Below are 24297 nucleotides of genomic sequence, written 5' to 3'. Positions count from 1 at the left end.
AAAAAATCTTTGCCAAGAAAAATTACTAATTGTAGCATTACAATTTTTGCAATTACAAAATTTCAGTATATGTTGTGTGTAAAGTAGTAAAACATATCTTGCATTTTATTTTACTTTTCTGCAAATGAATACAGCTGTATCAACAGACAAGACAAATAGAAACCTTATCTTAAAGTTTACCAGTGAACAAACCTGTTCCTACAATAAAGATAGAAGTGTACATAGAACTTTTTTGGTATACATGGTAGTTTATGGGGTTTTTTGTATTAAATTCTACTTCTTTACTCCTTATTTACAGTTTTTTTTTTTTTTTTTTTAACTACCTATATAATTGTTGTAGTTATAAATATTTAAACTTTAGGCTAATATCTTAGCATAAAGTTTAAATATTTATAACTACAACAATTGTACTTAACATGATATATGCATCCCTAAAAATGCAGTGTAAGTCAGGCATGCATTAAGAATAAGTTTTCTCATAAGAAATAATTAGAATGGTGACAAAAATATTATGATATAATTTTAAATATGCCATGTACCTCGGTTTTAATTTAATCACTGTTTGTGTACATATTGTTCCGAACTAGTTTTATTAAACTAACAGCACAATTGAATTCATGCTTTTATTTATTTTTTAGTTGTGCTGAAATGTTTCTCTGTTTTTTTGTTCCCAGAAGAACATTCTTATTGCTTGCTTGGTTTCTTACCATTCATGATTTCAAAGGTGACACAGATAAATCAAAACAAAGTTTGTATGCCAAGTACTATACACATGCATGTGTGTGTGTGTGTGTGTGTGTGTGTGTGTGTGTTACATGGCATGCATACAGCATTACTGTTATACAACTCCTAAGAAATCCAATCATCTTAGTTGAGTATGCACAAATCATGTAATAATGGCACATTACATTAAAAAAAAAAAAAAAAATTCCCTAATAGAAAATAATACTAAAAACATGCAGTTAAAGTGAATTTATACTAAAAATAATTAAAATGTTTAGAGTATGCCATAAAATCTCAAAAATTATGGTTTTAAGTGTATACAGGGTGGAGAGGAAAGTAGGTAATAACAATAGCTTATTTATTTTTTAAAGATAATTCCCAACCATCAACTATCTCTGTATTTATTTACCTGCAAGTACAAATAATATAGGAAATTATATACCTACACTGTTTTCTGTATATTGTACCTGCTTCTGTCCCACTCCGAACATTTTAAGTGTAATTATGCAAATATTAAAAATCTTGCTAAATAAAAAAAAAAAAAAAAAAAAAGTGCATTTACTTACCATGTCACCTAAAATAATTTTTTCAAATTTAAATGAATTCATATAGGATGGCAGACTTTCTCTTATGGATTCTTCAACTGTGTTACTTAATAATTGCTTAACATAGTGTCCAACATAAGGCCACAATTGCTTCACAACCTAAATTTAACAAGTGCAATATACTACAATAAGTAACACTGTTTAAAATTACTCATTACTTACTAGCAACCAGTTGTTATAAAATTAATAAAATTATACTAATATCACATTGTATAAATAAAATTATGTAAAATAATACATAAGGGTCATTCAAGCAAAACATTTCTGAAATAAACAGTACAGGATACACACCTTGTTAAAAATAGGTACCTATAGCATTAACACATTGATCCCATTGTATTAACTGGATACACATCCTTAATGTAAAAATCTGCTGGTGTAAGGTGTGGATGGGCTTCTTCACTCAGAGTTATTCTGGCTACATGCAACTGCCTGAGAATGCTGTTCTCAGAAGGGCATATTTCACACAAGTTCTGCTTTCACAAATGAACAAAACCCAATACAAGGGGCATAGTTCAGTGTCACACTTCAAGTGCTAAACTACCTCAGGTTGGTCCTAACTTTACCTCTACATCCACGTGTAAGTCATGACCTTTGAGTGTCTTCTCCTGGAAGCTAAAGGTGTAGTGGTCACACGGCAAGAGGTCAGGGTATTGTAGCATTTCCTAAATTTACTGTTACAGGTGGACTATGCAAGTGAGAAAATCCTCTCCTCTGTCGCTGTATTGCAACAGGTTCTCCAGACACATCCCCATGTGTTGCCCTCCTCTGACAACTGTCGGGGCACCCAACAGTAGCACAAGAAAGCCAAGGACATCATGAACAGTCAACTTACTCACGTTCACTATTTGTGCAATTTCACTCGCCTGTTTTCAAGAACGATGCCCTTAATGCGCAAAATATTGTCTTCTGTCTTGCTCGATAAAGGCCTGCTCTCCCAATATCGATCTTCAATGTCAATCTAACAAAAATATTCAAAATCGTTTTGAATATTTTCGTTAGACTCTTTTAATTGCATTAATTTGATTTTTAATTGTTTTAAAGTGATTTGAATTGTGTTAAATTGGTTTTTTAATTATTTAAATTTTACTCTAATGTACCGGTAAGTTGTCGATTTTTTCGTTTTAATTTCTGGAGGGTATCATACAGAAGTGTTCTACATACTATAATGAGGTAAACTCCTCTTATTATTTTACAAATATATATATATACACACACACCGTACACCCTCTGGAATTCAATTAATAAGCACAGTATATTCTCTGCATATGTAACATTCACAGAGTATACCTTCCGCTAATTCTATGACTACAGCACTGGATATAGCAGAAGGTAACCATCTGGTTGGATGTTTGATAGTGACAATCTAGACTGGATCTGTTTCAGGATGGGATGAGAGAAAAAAAAAAAACGTAGACCGAATGGCAGTGACTGCACTTAAGGAGTCTGTATATACCGCCTTACTTAACATGGTGATTATGTTATCTAGGGCTAGTTCTATTGCGTATAATCCTGCAGTACAGATCCTACATTCAGTATGAAGAGATACAGCTACCGAGAAGGTGGAAGAAAGTGTTGCAGCACCAAGAGCTACATCTGTTTTGGAATCTTCGCTACAGATAAAGTTTCTGTGAATTTTCCAAGGTATGTGCATCACGCAGCTGCTGAAAGATGCCTGACAGAGAGCATTTTCCCATCTCAGAAAGAAATTTTCACAAATAGAAATTGTAACTGAGTCCAAAGGGGTTCAGGAGTGGCTATATCTTGGAAGATACGCTCAAAGTTAGTCCAACTGTGAATGAGCTCTTCCAATCAAAGTCCCACAGGACAGTTTTCATTGGGTTTATTGTAGTATAGCATGGCATATTGAGGATCAAACAGGTACTCCAGCTGAGGTAAGATGGAATACGTTCAATTTTTGCCACATAGTTACACAGTAAGGATTTTCTTCTGAAGTGCACAGAAGGTTAATTTGCCTCAATACGCAGGCTGTATAGACAGCAGATGTTCTGAAGGCTATTATTCAGATATAAAGAACTTTTCCTTGCAAAGTCAGACTGGTGATCCATAATCCAAGCAGGGCCAAATTAAGGTTCTATGGAGATATAAAGGGGAACTTCTATTGGCACCACAGGACGTAACAAAGATGGCGCTTAGGAGGTTCAATTTTTTTTTTATTTTGATAAGCTGCCAAAGATAAGCAATATGAGTAGCTATGTTAAATTTATTATATAAATATAACCCCAATAAAAGAAAGTTGTTGGTAAGAGGAATCAGATTGTTTTTTAAATATATTTCTGTATCCAGAAGTAGTTTGCATTTTTTGCAGAAATTAATTACAGTGGATCTCTTTTCTGCTAGGAATAGCCATTCCATAGCACCCATGATCCCATTTTGGCTAGGGAAAATTTAAATTTCTCTTCAACGGTACTCATAGTTTGTGACTGACAAGAGATAATGAGTTGTCAACAAACGTGTACGATGCAACTGTATTTGGTATGTCCTGTGTCATGTTTGTAACTCTTACTGAAAAAAAAATGTTGCACTGAGGATGGAGCCATGCAGCATACCCTCCTCTCATGCAAATGATTTGAATAAATTGTTCAGATAACAAACGTAAGAAGTTCTGTGGCATAGAGTTTTGTATAAAACTATACCACAGAGAGAGGACATTTGTATAATGTCCTCTCAAACCAAAAGAATGAAGATCTTGAAGACCACCTACTGCCAAGCAGTATCAAAGGCTTTCTCAATATCAAGATTAACCAGGTGTTGTCTTTATGAAAGCATTGCAAATGTTTGTTTCTGCTTTGATCGTCATGTCTAATATGGACCAATTATTTTTAAACCCATACCAATTACTGTTTAGCTAATTTTTAGTTTCTAGGAACCACATTAGCCACCTATGAACCTTTTTTTTTTTTTTTTTAAGACACTGCCTAAACAGCTAGTCAGTAAATTCAGCCTGTAATTATATGGAAAAGTATGATCTTTTCCTGGCTTCAGGAAGGTGAGGACAATTGAGTTATGCCAGGAGTTTGGATAAGTATTTTCTAAAAATATTTGATTTTAGAAATTTAACAATAAGTTTTTATTGCTTCGTTGTTTTAGCATTATGTAGTAGACCCCATCTGGACCAGTAACACTACTGGATGTTTTATTGAGAGATTCTAAAAGTTTTGTTGATGTGAATGGCTGGTTGTATGGGTGTGATACCATAGTAGAGAAATTGATTTTATACTGTTCTGCAGAAAACCTAATATGTTGAAAGATAGGGTTGTAAGCGAATATTCCCGATATACTGGCAAGTGATTCAGCTAAGGCATTGCTATTTCTGCCAGTGAGGACAACCCCTGCCCTTTCCAATTTAGTATTGAAGTTGGGGGTTGAATGTATTTACCATTAATTCAAACATTAATTGTTTGAATTTTCCCTAAAAATGATTCTATTGTCCATGTCCTTATTAATAGCTGAAGCAAAACCAGTCAATGCATTTTTCTTTGTTTTCCTTCTTATTTGGCAGAACTTGGCTTTGAGTCTTTTAAAGTTAATGAGGTTACTAGTTGCAGGAAATTTGAGAAACAGATTCCAAGCTCTATTTTTTTCCTGTTTAGCATGTGTACATTCTTGATTCCACCAATAATTGCTATACTTAATGTTTTCCTAACAAATATTGCAAAGGTAGCAGCTTGTAAAATAATCCAATTGGTTATATGTTTAGTGACGTTTTCTCTGGGCTGGGATTGGACTATATCATCATCAAACCAAATGTGAGAGGCATATTCATTAAAGTGTATCCTACAAAGTTTCCAAGTGGGGCCATGCAATGGAGGCAAGTTTACCTGTGTTTGGAGCTTGCAAAGAATCAATAAATGATTACTATTTAGTGGATTATCAAGGACTGACCACTCCATATTAGCACGTATAGAGGGAGAACAGATTGAAAAGTCTATTGCAGTCATGGATCCTAGAAAAATTGACATAGGTAGGCTCATCAGTATTCAACAGGACAAGCTGATAGGCATCAAGCAGGGATTCTATCAGTTTACCTCTCTCGTCAAATGTCAGATATCCTCCCCTGGCAGATGATGAGCATTGAAATCCCTGAGAAAGCACAACAGAGATGGGCAATGATCTATTAGATTTTCAAGGTCATCTGAGGAGAATTAGAAATTCAGAGGGAGATATAGAGAAGCTATTGTAAGAGTGATACCAATTACAATGTGCACTGCCACTATGCAACTGGCACGCACAAGCCATTTTAGAGCTCTACTGTTGAAATGTAAACAATATTGGATTTTACCATGATAAGATATGATATACTACATGATAGAAAAGATAGGAGGGCTGCCAGAGCTTTGCTCTGAACTCTAAACATAGGTTTCATCACTTCAGACCTCCAATAAGCAGTGGAATATTGCACTTGGTGATGGTAATCATCCACTATGTAGTACTTCCTGGTGACACTGAGATTTGTCTGAGTGACATGGATGCCACAGTTCATACCTGGGTTGTCACTTCCAGTTTACCAGGTGCAGTGTTCCTGACCTTGCACATAAGGGGCTACATAGGGTTACTAAGGATCCTATCACTGTGAAGGTGCAAGCAGAGAATTTGGTTGTCAGAACAACTGGACTTTGCCAAAATTCAACTACTTGATTCACAAGTGGAGCCTACATATCAATTCCATCAGCTTAGACTCCAAGTAGCAGCCCTAGCTGTCATACCTGCAAAGAATGTCTGAGAAACCTCAGGGACCAACGTAATAAGTGTTTTTACAATTGTTTGCTAATAATTATAAAGTTCTCCCTTTGTTTCTTACCTTATTTAGCCATTCCACTCTTTCTGTCTCAGGAAAAAACACCTGCAAAATTAAAAATACTGTAATTTTGGAATTTGAACAGATCTAACTAAATACTTACATGCAGCTAAATCTCAGACTATACAACAAGTGGGTCACACTCAGAAAGGATCATGGGCCCCACAGTGTTCAGAATACTCAGAGGCCACACTAGTGTATAGACAACATAGCATTACCAAGAGAAATATACAGTATTAAATATTCTAGTGTATTTCGAGTTGCACAGAAATATGAAATCTTGTGTTCATTAATATTTATGAAAGTTAGTGTAAGGTTATGAAATGTCATTTAAATCTAACCATTAGTGTATCTCCTTTAAGTATCACTACTTACCACATTCATATATGAGGTGTAGCAATAAAGTTCCCAAATTGGTGCTGTTGTAGTCATATTCCAGCAGTTTGAAAATAAATGGAAATGGTACATTGTAGTTCAAACTTCCTCTAACAGATGGTGATACAGAGACTGTCAAATAGGATGACAGGTTGCACATAACAACCAGTTTCGTTAAAAGCATTAAAGTTGCAAGTCATGATTTTGCAATGGAGCAACAAACAAATATCAAATTTTGCTTTAAACTGGGAAAATGTGCAACAGAAACATATCAAATGTTAAAAACTGTTTATCGTGATGAAACATTAAATCATACCAGTGTGTTTGAATGGCATAAGTTGAGAGCATTCTCGACGATCTAAAAAGTGGGTGTTCATCAATTGGAACAATCGCCTGGAATATAGCCTTCCTTTTTTCCATTATTTGAAAGTCAGCATTCTGATCAGCATCTATGAGAGCTTGAGGTGTAGGGTAAATGCCCTTGAAGAAATTAATGAGGGGCCCCATCAAGCTCTCAGTTTCCCAGCTCAACAGCAGAGCTCACTCCTGTACATCAGGCAACAGAGGCAATCTCCAAGGCAGAATGTGCTGGTCCCAAAGGAATTAGTTATTGTTGGTGACTCTATTGTCAGGGAGACAGGAAATATACTGTGCAAGAAGGACAAGTGGAACAGGACCAGGGTATGTCTGCCAGGAGCAAAAGTTAATGACTGTAGAGCAGATATCATCTTTTAAGGGCAACAAAAGGTGATATTGTTGTACACGTTGGAACTAATGACATTAAGAGTAAGAAATCTGCAGATTTACTCAACAAGTGCAGGTCAATGTTGAAAAAAAGTCGCGAGTTACGTTTGAATGTGAAAGTGTCTGCAATTCTGCCCAGACACAATAGGGTTACGTTTGAATGTGAAAGTGTCTGCAATTCTGCCCAGACACAATAGGAGGGAGTATATGATGAGAACCCTGTTGATCAATTCAGCCCTGGAGAGATTGTGCAAGGTTAAAGGGGTAGAATTTTTTTCATCATCGTCTGCTTGTTGACAGGAGAGACTGCTTCTACAGGAATGGAGTACACTTAAATAGAAAGGGTGCAAGAATATTTGCTGATGCTATCGAGGCAGTGTTAGGTGGGTCAGAAAACTACTAGCTGGGAGGATGAATGGACTAAAAGGTTAACAGTGGCTGTAGGCAGAGGCAAAAGTGATTCTTGCACTGCTTCTATTAGAATGAGCAGCAGCCTGGAAAGCAAGGCAATGGAGATTTCCAGGACTGCTGGGAGTCAATGTTATTTGGAGCATTAGCAACTAAGACCATATTGCTCCGGAAATGTGCAGTGGTCATTCCCCGACCTTTCCGCATCCTCCGTATTTGGTGGTGACGGGCTCGAACACCAGTCTAATCAAGAAGCATGTGCTACGCACTGCTGCTCCTTCCTACCTGGCTGCGGAGGCACCCACTGCTGGGAGTGATAGGGGAAAAAGTAAATACATGGTCTGTGTTAGGGTAAGTAAGAGTAGGAACAGATGCATGTATACTTCCATGTACACCAATGCTAGTAGTATAGTTAATAAATCTGATGAGCTTGAAGTGCCAGTCAAGACATCAAAGGCAGATATTGTTCAGATAACAGAGATGTGGTGTCACACAGATATAAGCAGTGCAGAATTAGAATTTGGGGGGTACAATGTGTACAGAAAGGATAGACAGGACAAGGGAGGAGGGGTTATGCTGTTAGTTAAGAAACTAAAAATCTAAGGAAGTGCATCCATTAGCATTAGTAGAGGCACATGAGGCAAGAAAGCAAGCTTATGCAGCATCAGCAAAAAAAAAAAAAAAAAACTCTCCCATTTCACTCCTCCATTCATTCCAAATCCAGCTCAGCCTTAAATTTATTTAGGCTATTAGCTTCCACAACAAAAGATGAACACCTGTTCCACCAATCAACTACCTGCTGGCTAAAGAAATTTCCGCACATCTATTCTACAACTATCTTTCTTCAGTTTAAATTTATGCACTCTCAGGCAATTATTCTGAGCAAGAGGAAGAATCCCTCTTTGTAAATTATCTTCACTATCTTGAATAATAAATCCCCAGGGACTCACACATGTTGAGTATGGGCTTGGCACACCCAGTGTCTTGAGCTGGATATCATCATCCCCCCCCCCTCTCTCTCTCTCTCTCTCTCTCTCTCTCTCTCTCTCTCTCTCTCTCTAATGCGGGAATTTTTTTAGCTGGTGCAGCATAAGCCTCAGGCTTCCTTTTACCATATGGCTAATAATAATAATTACTTGATCAGCAAATAACAGTGTATTAATCCAATTCTTTCTATTTAAATATATACCTGTATTAATTTCTTCTTTTTACATATCATATCCTCGATATATATGTTAAACAGTGTTGGTGACAAGCTACATCCCCGTCTAACTCTGATTTATTATACTTTATTCCGTAAATTTATTACCTGTATCTATTACTATTTTTGTTCCTTGTTATAAACTTTGTATTATTTTTGTAAGATAGTAGTAGTAGGGGCATGCGATGCAAGAAAGGAAGTGTATGAGCTTATGCAGTATCAGCCAAAAAAAAAAAAACACACACACACCATTCCCTCCAAATGCCTGTCCAGTTCCTCCTTAAATTTATTTAACCTATCAACTTCCACAACGACAGATGAAAGTTTGTTCCAGCAATTAACCACCCGCTAGCTAAAGGCAAATTTCCGCATATCTATTCTACATCTGTCTTTTCTTAATTTGAATTTATGCCCCCTTAGGGTTCGTAATCTGAACAGGTGGAAGGATCCCATCAAAATTCAGCATGCTTAACCCATTCAAGGCCTTATACACCTCAATCAGATCACCGTGCAGGTGCCTACTCTCCAGGCACTGAAATTCACAGAACTTAAGCCTTTCTTGGTAAGAGCACCAATTCGTTCCCCGCACCAATCTTGTTGGCCTTCTTTGTACTCTTTCTAGCAACTCTATATTCTTCCTAAAATTAGGCCTCCAGACCTCTACACAGTACTCTAGATGTGGCCTGACCATTCCCTTGTATAATGGGATAATCACCTCCCTGTCCCTGCTAGCAAAATTCCTATATATCACTGACAAGACTCCATTACCTGCCCTGGCAGCCCGTGTGCACTGCTCAGTGAATTTCATATTTGACTGCACAATTACCCCCAGATCTTTTTCACTTTCCACTTCCCTGAGTGTAGTACCACACAGTTGGTACTTTTCTCTTCTGTTATTGCTACCCATATGCAGTACTTTGCATTTGTCAAAGTTAAACTTCAGTTGCCACTTCTCGGCCCATTTTCCCAACTTATCTATATCCAGTTGGAGTAGCATACTGTCGTTAACAACTCTGCCAACCTTTGTATCATCTGCAAACTTTGACATTAAACCTGATATACCTTCATCAATATCATTGATAAATACACAAAACAACAATGGGCCCAACACCGAACCCTGGGGAACTCCACTAATAACATTTGTCCAAGAAGAGCAGTGACCATTGATTACCACTATCTGTCATCTCCCACTCAACCATCCCTTTATCCATTGTAGCAACTTACCTTTAATGCCATACCTTTCCAATTTGTACAGCAGTCTTCCATGTGCAACAGTATCAAAAGCTTTCCTGAAATCCAAGTATATGATACCAAAATTATTTTTGGCATTCAGTTCCTTTGTGACCACATCACAGTATTCAATCAAATTGATCAGACAAGACCTCCCTTTAACAAACCCATGCTGTCTTAACTATTACTGCAGTCTTGTCTAGATGATCCTGCAATGCTTCTTTGACCAGTGATTCCATTATTTTCCCTGGAATACAAGTTAAACTAACAGGTCTGTAGTTACTTGTGTCACCTTTTGAACCCCCCTTTGTGAATTGGGGGGTTCACATTTACCTCCAGTCCATGGAGACCTTCCCTGAGTCCAAGGACACCCTCATAATTATGGCTAAGGGTTTGCTTACTTCCTTTGCTGCCTCCTTTAATATGACTGGATAGATCCCATCCACCCTAGGTGCCTTCCTTATGTTTAACTTCAACAATTTCTCCTCCACTTCGCTCTCAGTTATTACAAAATCACTTAGCTCCCTGTTTGCATTTGATAAACTTCTGGCACTCTCCTCATTGATAACTCCTCGTGTGTGAATGTAGATACAAAATACTCATTCAGTTTATCAACTACCTGAGCATGATCATCAATAGTCAACCCATCTATGTTAAGTGGTCCAATCTGATTCATCCCTTTCCTTCTAAAGTTTACATAAATAAAGAACTCTTTGCTGTTTTGTTTTTCTTTGCATCCTTTGCAAAAGATTTCTTTTAATCTGCCTTTGCTTGCCTAACCTCCTTTGTGACTTGATTACAGACTAGTTTACACCTGCCATAAGCTTCTGTGTCACCTGATACTTTATATGCCTCCCATACATTCTTCTTCTCTACCACGAGCCTCGTTAATTCATCTGACATCCATTTAGGCCTAAACCTTGAACAGTATTTCTTAGTTGGAATGAAAAGTCTAGTAGCCTCCAAAATTAAGTCCTCGAAAGCTTCCCATTTAGAATTCAACGTTTGTAACATCATCAGTTTATCCCACTGAAGAGAATTTAAAAACTGTCTGAGACCTCTGTAGTCACCTTTATGAAAGCAAAAGCCTTCCTTTTAGCCTTGATGGTAGTTACATCTTTACGTAATTCCCACATCAATACATTGTGATCACTATCACCCAGTGGTTCCTTTATCTGAAAATTCTTAATACATGAATAATCACTACTGATAATCAGATCAAGAGTATTACTCCCTCTGGTTGCCTCTCGAACATGTTGCTGTAGAAAACAGTCATCTAATAAATCCACAACTTGCTAGTATGCCAGTGACCAACCCACAAGTTCCAGTCAATATCTCCCATTATAAGACATTCTGATTTATTGGCCCACTATTTCTCATTATACTCATCAGATTCATTTGGCTTATAACACACATCTACTCTCATTTTTCTTTTCCCAGTGCTTATTTCATACCACACAGACTCAACATTGCATTGTCCACCAAAATCAATTGGATGATTTTGGTGGACAATGCATAACCCCTCCTCCCTTCATATAAAGTATCAGGTGACACAGAAGCCCATGGCAGATATAAACTAGTCTGTAATCAGGTCACAAAGGAGGTTAGGCAGGCGAAGGCAGATTATGAGAAACCTTTGGCAAAGGATGCAAAGAAAAACAGCAAAGAGTTCTTTACTTATGTAAACTCTAGAAGGAAAGGGATGAATCAGATTGGACCACTTAACATAGATAGTTTGACTACTGATGATCATGCTCAGGTAGTTGATAAACTGAATGAGTATTTAGCATCTACATTCACACATGAGGAGTTATTCAATGAGGGGAGTGCCAGAAGTTTATCAAACTAACAGGGAGCTAAGTGATTTTGTAATAACTGAGAGCAAATTGGAGGAGAAATTAATGAAGTTAAACATAAAAAAGGCACCTGGAGTGGACAGGATCGATGCAGTCATATTAAAGGAGGCAGCAAAGGAAGTAAGCAAATCCTTAGCCATAATTATGAGAGCTTCCTTGGACTCAGGGGAGGGCGGTCCCATGGACTGGAGGTGTGCAAATGTATCACCAATTCACAAAGTGGGGTTCAAAAGGTGACACAAATAACTATAGACCTGTTAGTTTAATTTGTGTTACAGGGAAAATAATTGAATCTCTGGTTAAAGAAGCATTTCAGGATTATCTAGACAAGACTGCAGTAATAGTTAAGACACAGCATGGGTTTTTTAAAGGGAGGTCTTGTCTGATCAATTTAATTGGATACTATGATGTGGTCACAAAGGAAATGAATATCAAAAATAATTTTGATATCACATACTTGGATTTCAGGAAAGCATTTGATACTGTTGCACATGGAAGACTGCTGTACAAGTTGGAGAGGTATGGCATTAAGGGTAAGTTGCTACAATGGATAAAGGGATGGTTGAATGGTAATCAATGGACAGTATGCTACTCCAACTGGATCTAGAGAAGTTGGGCAAAATTACCACAGGGGCTCACATCTGGTGAGTATGGGCTTGGCACACCCAGGGTCCCGAGCTGGATATTATCATTCTTCTCTTTCTTGGTGATTTCCTTCTACTTCTCTCTCTCTCTCTCTCTCTCTCTCTCTCTCTCTCTCTCTCTCTCTCTCTCTCTCTCTCTCTCTCTCTCTCTCTCTCTGGGTCCTAGGGTAAATCAATTTTTTTTTTTTTTTTTTTTTTTTGGCTGGTGCAGCATAAGCCTCCGGCTTCCTTGCACCATATGGCTAATAATAATAATAATAAATGGGCTGAGAAGTGGTAACTGAAGTTTAACATTGACAAATGCAAAGAAGTACCAACTGTGTGGTACTACGCTCAGATAATCGGAAAGTGAAAAAGTCCTGGGGGTGATTGTGCAGTCAAATATGAAGTTCCCTGAGCAGTGCAGGCAGGCTGCAAGGGCAGTTCAGGGAATCTTGTCAACAATATATAGGAATTTTGCTAGCAGGGACAGGAAGGTGATTATCCCATTACACAAGACAATGGTCAGGCCACACCTAGAGTACTGTGTACAGGTCAGGAGGCCTCATTTTAGGAAGGATGTAGAGTTGCTAGAATGAGTACAAAGAAGGGAAACAAGATTGATGAGGGGAACAAAAGGGTGCTCTTACCAAGAAAGGCTTAAGTTCTGCAAATTGCAGCACCTGAGAGGTGATCTGGTTGAGGTGTATAAGGCATTGAATGGGTTGAGCAAGCTGAATGCTGATGGGATTCTTCCTCTTGCTCAGAATAATCACCTGAGAGGTCATAAATTTAAATTGAGGAAAGATAGTTTTAGAATAGAATAGATGTGCAGAAATTTATCTTTAGCCAGCGGGTAGTTGATTGGTGGAACAGGCTTCCATCTTTTGTTGTGGAAGCTAATAGCCTAAATAAATTTAAGGCCGAGCTGGACAGGCTTTTGGGATGAATGGAGGGGTGAAATGGGAGCATTGTGTTTTTTTTTTTTTGCTGATGTTGCATAAGCTTGCTTTCTTGTATCGTATGCCTCTGATAATGCTTTTCATTTGCAATTTTTCTGATCATTAGGATTTGCTAGTCCATAACCTCTGTTTGACAAGGGATATTCATTTTCTTTTCCCTTGTAATTATGAAACTGTATCTGGGGTATATTGCTGCTCCAGTTTAAGGGTAAAGGTTATATCACAGGTTCATGATGTTGATGTCACGATGGAATGGAATATATCCAATATTACTTCACACAGTTCCAGACCCACAATATATTGCCCAGAGCTTAGGAGTGTTCTGGTGTTTGGCTAGCACACTGATTCAAGATTGGCCATAAGGATATAAGAAAGCAGCATTCCATTTTAGCTCATTTTTCTGAATTCTCTTTTCAAACTGTCTTGTTCACAAAGAGGTACAGGATAACCAATGTGTTTCTGGGTCCAATCATTTGCTGACTTGGCTTTGCTATTTGCTAGGAGAATATTGGTAAATACTACAAAGTTAGCATTAGCATTAGTAGAGGCATTTGATGCAAGAAAGCAAGCTTATGCAGCATTAGCAAAAAATAAAAAAATAAAATAAAAAAATATAATAATAAATAAATAAATAAAAAATAACCACTTCCACTTCACCCCTCTGTTCGTTCGAAATACCTGTCCAGTTGAGCCTTAAACTTATTTAGGCTATCAACTTCCACGACAAGGGATGGAAGTCTATTCCACCAACCAACCGCCCACTGGCTAAAGACAAATTTCCTCACATCTATCCTACATCTGTCTTTTCTCAATTTGGATTTATGCCCTCTCAGGTGATTATTCTGAGCAAACAGGACGAATCCCATCAGAATTCAGCGGGCTCAAACCATTCAAGGCTTTATACACCTCAATCAGATCATCTTGCAGGTGCCTAGTCTCCAGACACTGTAATTTGCAAAACTTAAGCCTTTCTTCGTAAGAGCACCCCTTGGTTCCATTCACTAATCTTGTTGCCCTTCTCTGTACTCGTTTCAGCATCTCTACATCCTTCTTGAAATGAAGCCTCCAGACCTGTATACAGTACTCTGGTGTGGCCTGACCATTGCCTTATACAAGGGAATAATCACCACCTTATCCCTGCTAGAAAAATTCCTATATATCATTGACAATACACCATCAGCTACTCTTGCAGCCCGTCTGCACTGCTCAGAAAACTTCATATCTGCCTGCACAACCACCCCCAGGTCCCTTTCATTCTCTACCACTGTCAGTGTAGTACCACAGAGTTGATACGTTGCTCTGGGGTTGCTGTTTCCCATATGTAGTACTTTACATTGGTCAATGTTAAACTGCATTTGCCACCTCTCAGCCCATCTGCTCAACTTTTCTAGATCCTGTTGCAGCAGCGTACTGTCATTAACACTCTGCCAACCTTCGTATCTTCTGCAAACTTGGACATTAAGCATGATATACCATCATCAATATCATTAATGAATACAGAAAACAACAATGGACCCAACACTGAACCCTGGGGGAATCCACTAATAACATTAGTCCACAATGAGCAGTGTCCATTGATTACCACTCTCTGTCTTCTCCCCCTCAACCATCCCTTTATCCATAGCAGTAATTTGCCTCCAATGCCACACAGCTCCAATTTGTGCAGCAGTCTTCATGTGCAACAGTATCAAAAGCCTTTCTAAGATCCAAGTATATAATATCAAAGTTATTCCCTGCATCCAGTTCTTTTGTGACTGCATCATAGTATCCAATCAAATTGGTCAGGCAAGACTTCCCCTTAACAAAACAATGCTGTGTCTGAGCTATAACTGAAGTCTTGTCTAGATGATCCTGCAGTGCTTCTTTAACCAGTGCCTCCATTAATTTTCCAGGAACAGAAGTTAAACTAACAGGTCTATAATTACTTGTGTCGCCCTTTGATCCTCCTTTGTAAATTGGGGTCACATCTCCAGTCCATGGGTACTTCCCCTGAGTCCAAGGAAGCTCTCATAATTATGGCTAAGGGTTTGCTTACTTCCTTTGCTGCCTCCTTTAATATAACTGGATAGATCACATCCACCCCAGGTGCCTTTCTTGTATTTATCTTCAACAATTTCTCCTCCACTTTACTCTCAGTTATTACAAGATTCTCTAGCTTACTGCCAGAGTTGAATACACCTCTGGCATTCCCCTTGCTAAATAACTCCTCATGTGTGAATGTCGATGCAAAATATTCATTCAGTTTGTTAGCTACCTGAGCAGGATCATCAACAGTTCACCCATCGATATCAAGTGGACCAATCCGATTCATCCCCTTCCTTCTAGAGTTTACATAAGTAAAGAACTCTTTGCTGTTTTTCTTTGCATCCCTTGCCAAAGATTTCTCATAATCTGCCTTCGCCTGCCTAACCTCCTTTGTAACTTGGTTACAGATCAACTTGTATCTATCATAGGCTTCTGTGTCACGTGTTAATTTGTATGTATCCCATGCATTTTTCTTCTCTGCCATATGTCTCATTAGTTCATCTGACATCCACTTAGGGCTAAACCTTGAACAATATTTCTTAGTTGGTATGTAAAGCCTAGTAGCTTCCAAGATAAGTTCTTTGAATACTTCCCATTTTGAATTTGCTGTTGGTAACATCATCAGTTGGTCCCACTGTATAGAATTTAAATACTGTCTCAGTCCATCGTAGTCGCCTTTACGAAAGCAATAACCCTTCCCTTTACCCCTAATGGTAGTTACCTCTTTGAGTAAATCCCACTTCAGCACACTGTGATCACTGCCACCTAGTGGTTCATTTACCTGCGGATTCTTAATGCATGAAGAATCACTACTGATAATCAAATCAGGAGTATTACTCCCTCTAGTTGCCTCCCGAACATGCTGATGTAGAAAACACTCATCCAATAAATCCACAAAAGCCTTGCTAGTGTGTGAGTGACCAGCCCCCAAATTCCAGTCAATATCTGGGAAATTAAAACCCCCCATTATAAGACTCTCTGATTTACTGGCCCACTCTATTTCCCCGTACAGTTTCTTATTATACTCATCAGAGTCATTAGGCCTATAGCACACTCCTACTCTCAATTTTGATCTCCCAATGCTTATGTTACACCAAACTGACTCGACACTGCACTGTCCAGCAATGTCGACTGGCTTCACTTCCTTGGATTTTATGTATTTCTTAACTAATAGCATAACCATTCCTTCCTTCCTATCCTGTCTATCCTTTCTGTAGACATTGTACTCCCCAAATTCCAGTTCTGCATTCCTTATATCTGTGTGACACCATGTCTCTGAAATCCCCACAATATCTGCCTTTGATGTTTTGAGCAATACCTCAAATTCATCAAATTTATTTACTAAACTCCTAGCATTGGTGTACACGCAAGTATACATGCACCTGTTCTTTTTTCTTAGCTACCCTAACACAACTTATGTGTTTATTTGTACCCCAATGATTCCCAGCAGTCTCTGAAATATCCTGCATCTTATGTTCCAGGCTGCGGCTCATTCCAATAGAAGCAGTGCAAGAATCACTTTCACCTCTGCCAGTGACTACTGTTAATCTATTAGTCCTTGTATCCCCCCAAGTTTGCTAATATATCTTCTTTGGTGAATGGAAACATGTTTGAGCCTGTCTAAAGTTTAATTTTTGTGAGAATTGGTGGGTGGTTTGAGAGGAAAGTAACCAGACATTTCACCTGGGTGCTCAAACATGTGTCAAAAGTACCTCATTAAATATATTAAAAATAAAAAAAATACTGGCATTCTCAAACCACAAGATGAAATACTGAAAACAACTCCCACCATTCCCAACATGCTCCATTCAATGCCTCCTGTGGTCTTCCGTCAAAAGGATGTCAGAAGAATTTTGACAAATCTTGATGCTAAGAAAGCTCCAGGTCCCGATTGTATTTCTCCATTTGTGCTCAAAGCCTGTGCTCCTGAACTTACTTCTATTCTTTCACACCTTTTTTCACTTTCTTATTCCAAAGGTGTTTTTCCTTCTGCATTCATTTCACAAATATACGTGGCCTCAATTCTAATCTCAACGATGTCCATTTCCACTTGCAGTCTGCCAAACCCCGTGTACTTTTTCTGACAGAATCTCAGTTATTGGTTGATTCAACTACTGCTCATCTCAGATGCCCAAATTATTCGCTGTATGATTCCTTTCGCCTCAAAGGTGGTACTTGTGCATATGTCCGTTCTGATATTCCCTGTCAGACTCTTAGCAATTTGGAATCTCCTCTCTTTGATCTTCTCTGGCTTAAAATCTCTCTACCTCATTTTGTCAAATTCATCTGTTGTCTCTACCGTTCTCTCAACTCCACTAATCACTTGGAGCTCTCTGACATCCTATCTTTGCAACTTGACTTTCTCCAGTCCGACTTTCCTAACAGTGAGGTTATTTTCCTTGGTGATTTTAATGTTCACAACTCCAGCTGGCTTCCGTTTTCTAGTCACATCGACCCAGCTGGTCGAGATGCTGAGGCTTTTGCAATTACTAATGACCTTGCACAGACTGTTCATTTACCTACAAGAATTCCGGACAATCCTAATCATACAGCCAATACGCTTGATCTTTTACTCACAGACAACCCTTCTAAGTACACAGTCGATGTGAGAGCTCCTTTAGGCACTTCAGATCACAACTTGGCGATTGTCTCTTCCCCAATGGAACCTTTATCTCATGGCTATTCCCAACCTCGTGTTGTTTGGCATTACAAAAATGCAAAATGGGATGACCTGCAAGACTTCTTTTCCTCGGTCGGATTACTGTTTCAAAAGTTCTGATGTCAACGTTTGCTCAGATCGTGTCAGTGAAATTATTCTTCCAGGAATGGAATCCTTAATCCCACACCACTTTAAAATCTCGTCCTTTAAATAAACCTCGGTTTTCCAATAAATGTGCTAAAGCTGTTTGAGAGAAGAATGTTGCATATCGTAATTGGTTTGTTTCTAATTCTCCAGTTTCATTTTCTGCCTACACCAAAGCTCGCAACAATTGCAAAGCAGTTATTAATCAGTCCAAACTAGAGTTGAGTTTGAACAGGCTAAGAGTAGAAAACTTCCTTCTTGCCCTAATGGTAGCCAAGCATTCTGGTCTCTTGCCAAAGCTATTGGCCGCAACTTTTGCCCATCTCTGCTCACACCTCTGTCCAAACCAGATGGTTCTGTTGTCACTTCAGCCAAGGATAAAGCTGACCTGCTAGCATCCCATTTTTCTTCCAAATCATGTATTAATGATCTTGGTAAAACACCTCCCACCATTCCCAACACGCTCCATTCAATGCATCCTGTGGTCTTCCATCAAAAAGACGTCAGAAGGATTTTGACAAATCTTGATGCTAAGAAAGCTCCAGGTCCTGATGGCATTTCTCCACTTGTGCTCAAAACCTGTGCTCCTGAACTTACTCCTTTTCTTTGTCACCGTTTTTCACTTTCTTATTCCAAAGGTGTTTTTCCTTCTGCTTGGAAATTTGCTCATATCCAGCCAGTTCCTAAAAAGGGTGACAAATCCCTCCCATCCAATTATCGTCCCATTGCAATTACTTCTACTCTTTCTAAAGTAATGGGAAATCAATTAACTGCCAACTCTTAACTACCTAGAAACCTTCCGTCTGATCAACAATCGTCAGTATGGATTCCGTCAGTGTCGATCCACGGGTGATATTCTGGCTTATGTTACCCATTTACAGACTAATTCAATGGAAAGGTTCGGTGAAACACAAGTAGTTGCTCTTGACATCTCAAAGGCTTTCGATCGTGTTTGGCATAAAGGTCTTCTAAACAAGCTTCCATCTTATGGTTTGCCAACTGTTTTTAGTAATTGGTTATCCAGTTTTCTCTCTGATTTCTCTGATCTCTGTCTTCTAACTTCTCCACTAATGCCAGTGTCCCCCAAGATTCATTTCTTTCTCCCACTCTTTTCCTCTTGTATATTAACGACCTTCTCCCATTGATTGGAAATCCTATCCATAGTTTTGCCAATTATAGCACATTGCATTCCACTTTCCATTTTGAGAAACCTTGTCCTGCTCAATCAGCTTCAACTTCTAGAAAATCTGCTACCAATTTCTTAAATGCCGATCTTCAGGTAATTGTCCAGTGGGGCAAAGACAACTTAGTTGATTTCAACCCTTCTAAAACTCAGTCTTGTCTTATGTCTCGCCAAAAGGATTCTTCTGCTCCTATGCTTATCTTTAGTGACACTCCGATTTCTAGGCAAAATGATACATCTCTTTTGGGGATTACCCTGACTTCTAATCTCTCTTGGCACAGGCACATTACAAATATTGCTTCCTCTGCATCTAAAAAACTTGGTTTTCTCTTTCACTCTCAGCATTACTTTTCTTCCAAACAGCTACTCACTCTGTATAAATCGCAAATCTGTCCAGCCATGGAATATTGTTCCCACATCTGGGGTGGTGCCCCCAAAATCACTGTCTCATAGATGTACTGGTTTTGCTGCATGCCTCTTCTACAGATGCTTCCCATGGGCACTGTTCTTCTGAATTGGCTTCTATAATTCCCACTCTCTCTTTCAAAACAGTCCGAACACGTGCCACCACCAGCCAACATCCATTTACTGTCCAACTTCAAACTCACAGAACCAACTTTTCATCTTTCTTGTTTATTCATTCAACTGCCGTTTTCTGGAACACCTTTCCTTCATACATATTTCCTGAAAATTACAGTCTACAGAAGTTCAAATCCAGTGTCAACAAATTTCTTTCGTCTTCTCAATCTCCAACCCAAGCATGGTACTAAGTACTACAGGCTCTAATACCTCTCGTGTTTGGGGTTTACATAAAAAAAAAAAAAAAACCACGCAACTAGATCTCTTATACATAATTTCTGCCATTCAAACTGTTTTCTAATAATGAAAAATGTAATTAATTTTTTTTTGTGATCTGCTATTTAGATTTACTTTAATGCTACTGTGTGTGTGTTAGTTATAGATCTTTATATCAACTGAGAATACAAGTTGTTGATCTAGTTACAAATTTTAATTATTTTTTATTGAACTTTAAAGCCACTGATAAGAAAATCATGCTAAGATATACAAAGTGTAATTTTTTTTTTTGGCCGGTGCAGCATAACCTTGCACCATATGGCTATTAATAATAATAATAATAATAATATAATAATATGACACGCAAATAATTCCAATTAATTTTTTTACTAAACATTTTATGCATCATATAAAAGTAGCTGGTATAACATAAAGAAGTGTTGTGGATGAAAAAATAAAAGCAAAAAAAAAATTTTTAAATAATGAAAATTTCATATAATTTGTATTTGGATAGCTGAAATTCTACCTACTTACATATTTTTAATAAATTAATACATTTAATCTCAAAGATTGAAATAAAATGTTTCTTAACTGGATTAGTGGGATGGTTTGTCCATATTTCATTAAAAAACTGCTTCATAAAATCAACCAATATGCCCCCAAGGGAGGGTGCACCCCACACTTTGGGAAGCCCTGTACTAGAGTAATCCTACCCATAACACAGTAATAATGCATTATAGGCTCTAAAATAACCCAATGGGGTTATTTAAAAATAAAAAATAGGGGGAGAGAAAGAGAATGTCATAACTAAGGATTCAAAATTTTTTGTCAATACTATAATAAAACAGCACCTTTACTGAACAAGCAAGTAAATTTAATAAACACATTCAATCCTATTTAATACCACTAGAAAACATTCAGAACTACAAAGTCACTAAACTTCAAAGTAAAATAAATTCAAATAAAAATCTAAATTGCAAGTCGCAATACATTACAAAACTTCAAAACTGAAGTTTATCTCTGTCACTCACTTGGAGCAACTGTTGAACACAGTCAATTCTCAGTGACATAAATCTAACAACACCACGTGAGTGAAAGGAAACATTTTATTTAACCTATTTACTATAGGTTTAGGTTGACTCTTCCAAGTCAGAAATCCCAAAATACATAACTTCATCAATTTCCCTCCATTAGCAATACTTAAGAAAAATTACTCTCCTCACTGCTGGATTATATAGTATTATTACTATTACTACTAGCCATATAGTGCAAGGAAGCCTGAGGCTTATGCTGCACCAGCAAAAAAAAATTTCAGAGTTACCCTGAGAGAAGTATTTATAATGCAGATGAAGAAATCTCTCTCACACTCTTTCTGGTGTGAGTGGGCAATAAATCAATCTTAAAAATTCACCCACCCAAACACCTAATATTCAAATCTAAGATGGTTTTAAATTAAATGGATTCATAAACTATTACGAAAAAAAAAAAAGTAGTATTTAAATGGGTAGTTATTATAGGTGTAACATATCTGTTACACACCTAAGTATAATAAAAGCCAGAAACATTTTAAAAGTTTATTACATATTTCTTCAATGTGAGTAACAAAATTTAATTTAGAATCATGTTTAGAATTGTTAGACATAAGCACTAATTTAATATCTGAAATATAAAATTAGGGCTTGAATCTTTGAAGAAATGATAAAATTAATCTCCTCCAACTCCTCCACATGCATCATTAGCTTTACAGCAATCTAACAAATACTGAGTGGTCAAAGTCTTCAAATTAATGTTGCGGTATTTCCTTGAGTACACTTCTTTTTAATCTTTTCCTTTAAGGCCTCCATAGCGGAGCAGTCAGGAGCAGGAGTGCAGTGGCGCACGCTCTTTCAGTAGACCAGGGTTCAAACTCCTGACTGCTAAATATGGTCAATCTGCCAACCCACACTGGACCAGTGTGGGTTGGAAAACTGACCATTTCATGGTCAATGGATTATGGTCCATTTCCCTCAACATCAATTGTTGAGGAAGCTTCCATCATGCAGTGGATTGATAATGGCAGTTGCTTACCTTCTTCTTTTTTTTTTTTTTTTATAGAATTTAATACATAAATTGTTTTCCACCAGCAAATCCTTACACTTTTTTTTTGCAATTTGGTAAACTTGTTCTGAACAAACTTCCCTAGAATGCTCTGCTACCTTCTTAAATACATATTTTTTTAAAAGGTTCTCAAATGGGATCTAATAACCTTGTCGATTCTGATGCCAGTTCATCTTATCTTCAACATGCTAAAATGACAAAACAAGGTATTCTTCACTATGGCTAACTTCAATAATTATATTTCTCTGTAATTAACCCTTTACACTTTCTGCTGCACGAGTTTATCGGGATGGCTGCTTCATCAGCATGCAATAACCAATATTTCCCCTCTCAGCAGTATTAAACTGCAAACTTTGCATAAATTTCAATAACTTAAAATTCTTTAACTGATGTGTGTGAGAGGGAGATTGAGAGAGATATTATCGGCAGATCACAAATAATGTGAAGTATTAAAGCGAAATGAAAATTGTTCCGATTTCAAATTTCTTGCTTATTTCATTCATACTTACCCAAGATGGTAAATCTTGTAATGAGGCTATAATACACCCCTTCTCATTCTGGGCTACTGCACGACGAACAGATGAGCGTATTTGTCTCTGTCTTACCAAATTTTCTCGTAGAGTCCAAAATGAAATTCCTACGCCAACAATTAGTAAAAACAGTGGGCAGGTACCCCACCCACCAGAACCAAACTGATAAGCACCAAAAAGTATCGAACTAAATCCACCAATTATTCCTAAAACGTTTGATTTCAAAGTTGAGTGCACAAGAATAATGGTATCGCTAACTGATTTGTCAAATTTCTTAACGCATTCTTCAATTTCAGAATCAGGTGGAGGAGCAGGCTCTGGAATAAGTTCTTTTTTAAGGTCCTCTACATCCTCACGGTGAGGCTCAGATTCAGGGACCTGCGAATTTGAAGCCATTCCAGAAAAATGCACAAATCTTAAAGACACATCAAGGACTCTATTTCATTTCTGCATAAAAAAAAAATTGGTATACTCCACCTATATATGAAGGGTGGAGTTCTTACTTAAAACTGCAATCTTCGCATTAACGTGGTCCATCTTACATTACATCAAAAATGCGGTGCATCAAGATTTTTCTTAACAAAAATGTAAAAAATCAACCTTGCTAAACGAGACTCTATCAACCAGAACAAAACGTCCAACCATTCCTACAACGCATTTTTCAAAATATGATTGCAGCATATCTTTAAATTACTTACTCGACCTTATGTCAAGAACACATGAATACCTATTTACATAAATACTGTATAAGGAGAATTATGACTACAAAAAAATAATCAGAAAAGTTGTAGAAAAATAGCCCTAAAATAGCCCAGAGAAAAGCCTGTAAAGAAACCAAAACTATAAATACGATTGCAAATATTAACGAGAAATAAATTCTGATTTTCTGTCTGTCTATTCAATCAAAATGAACTGGTTACAAAACCTTCGACAAACATACATATTTTCTATATATATTTATAAATATTCAATGGAAGGTACATTAAGTACTCAAAATAAGTGCCGATGTCACAGCCCACAAAAAAAAAAATAAAATAAATAAATAAATAAAACGTGATGTGCTCAAATAATAACTTGTGAAATTAAAACAAAATTATACCACCATGAACGGATAGTTGCAAACTTAAACCAGTACTGCAACAAAGGTTCCAAGTACCATCTGCATATGAGAAAAAAATTAAAAACGAAATTTTTAAAAATTTCAGAAATTAAACGACAGAAGCCTGTACTCACTGGGGAATCACAGCGCCATAGTGATTCTGCTTAAAATATACTGTAGCTCTTTTGCTGCCGAAAACAAATTAGGAAAAACTCAACT

The 24297-nt window shown here is 37.5% G+C and overlaps 1 protein-coding gene across 1 annotated transcript in view; it reads right to left on the bottom strand.

Moving 5' to 3' along the window:
• The window catches only part of LOC150075208 (extended synaptotagmin-2-like), a 301413-nt gene that overhangs the window by 230502 nt on the left and 46614 nt on the right, over window positions 1-24297 (bottom strand). The window contains exons 5-7 of the mRNA XM_090388399.1: window positions 22959-23357; window positions 6151-6192; window positions 1290-1427 (exon numbers count right to left, since the gene is read on the bottom strand). Of these exons, the coding sequence (XP_090244525.1) occupies window positions 1290-1427; window positions 6151-6192; window positions 22959-23357 (579 nt within the window). The remainder of the gene's footprint in view (window positions 1-1289; window positions 1428-6150; window positions 6193-22958; window positions 23358-24297) is intronic.

The sequence above is a fragment of the Mastigoproctus giganteus genome, chromosome 14 (assembly GCF_048544385.1).
Source record: "Mastigoproctus giganteus isolate SK-2022 chromosome 14, ASM4854438v1, whole genome shotgun sequence".
Classification (NCBI taxonomy): Eukaryota; Metazoa; Arthropoda; class Arachnida; order Uropygi; family Thelyphonidae; genus Mastigoproctus; species Mastigoproctus giganteus.
This window is presented reverse-complemented; position numbering and strand designations above follow the sequence as displayed.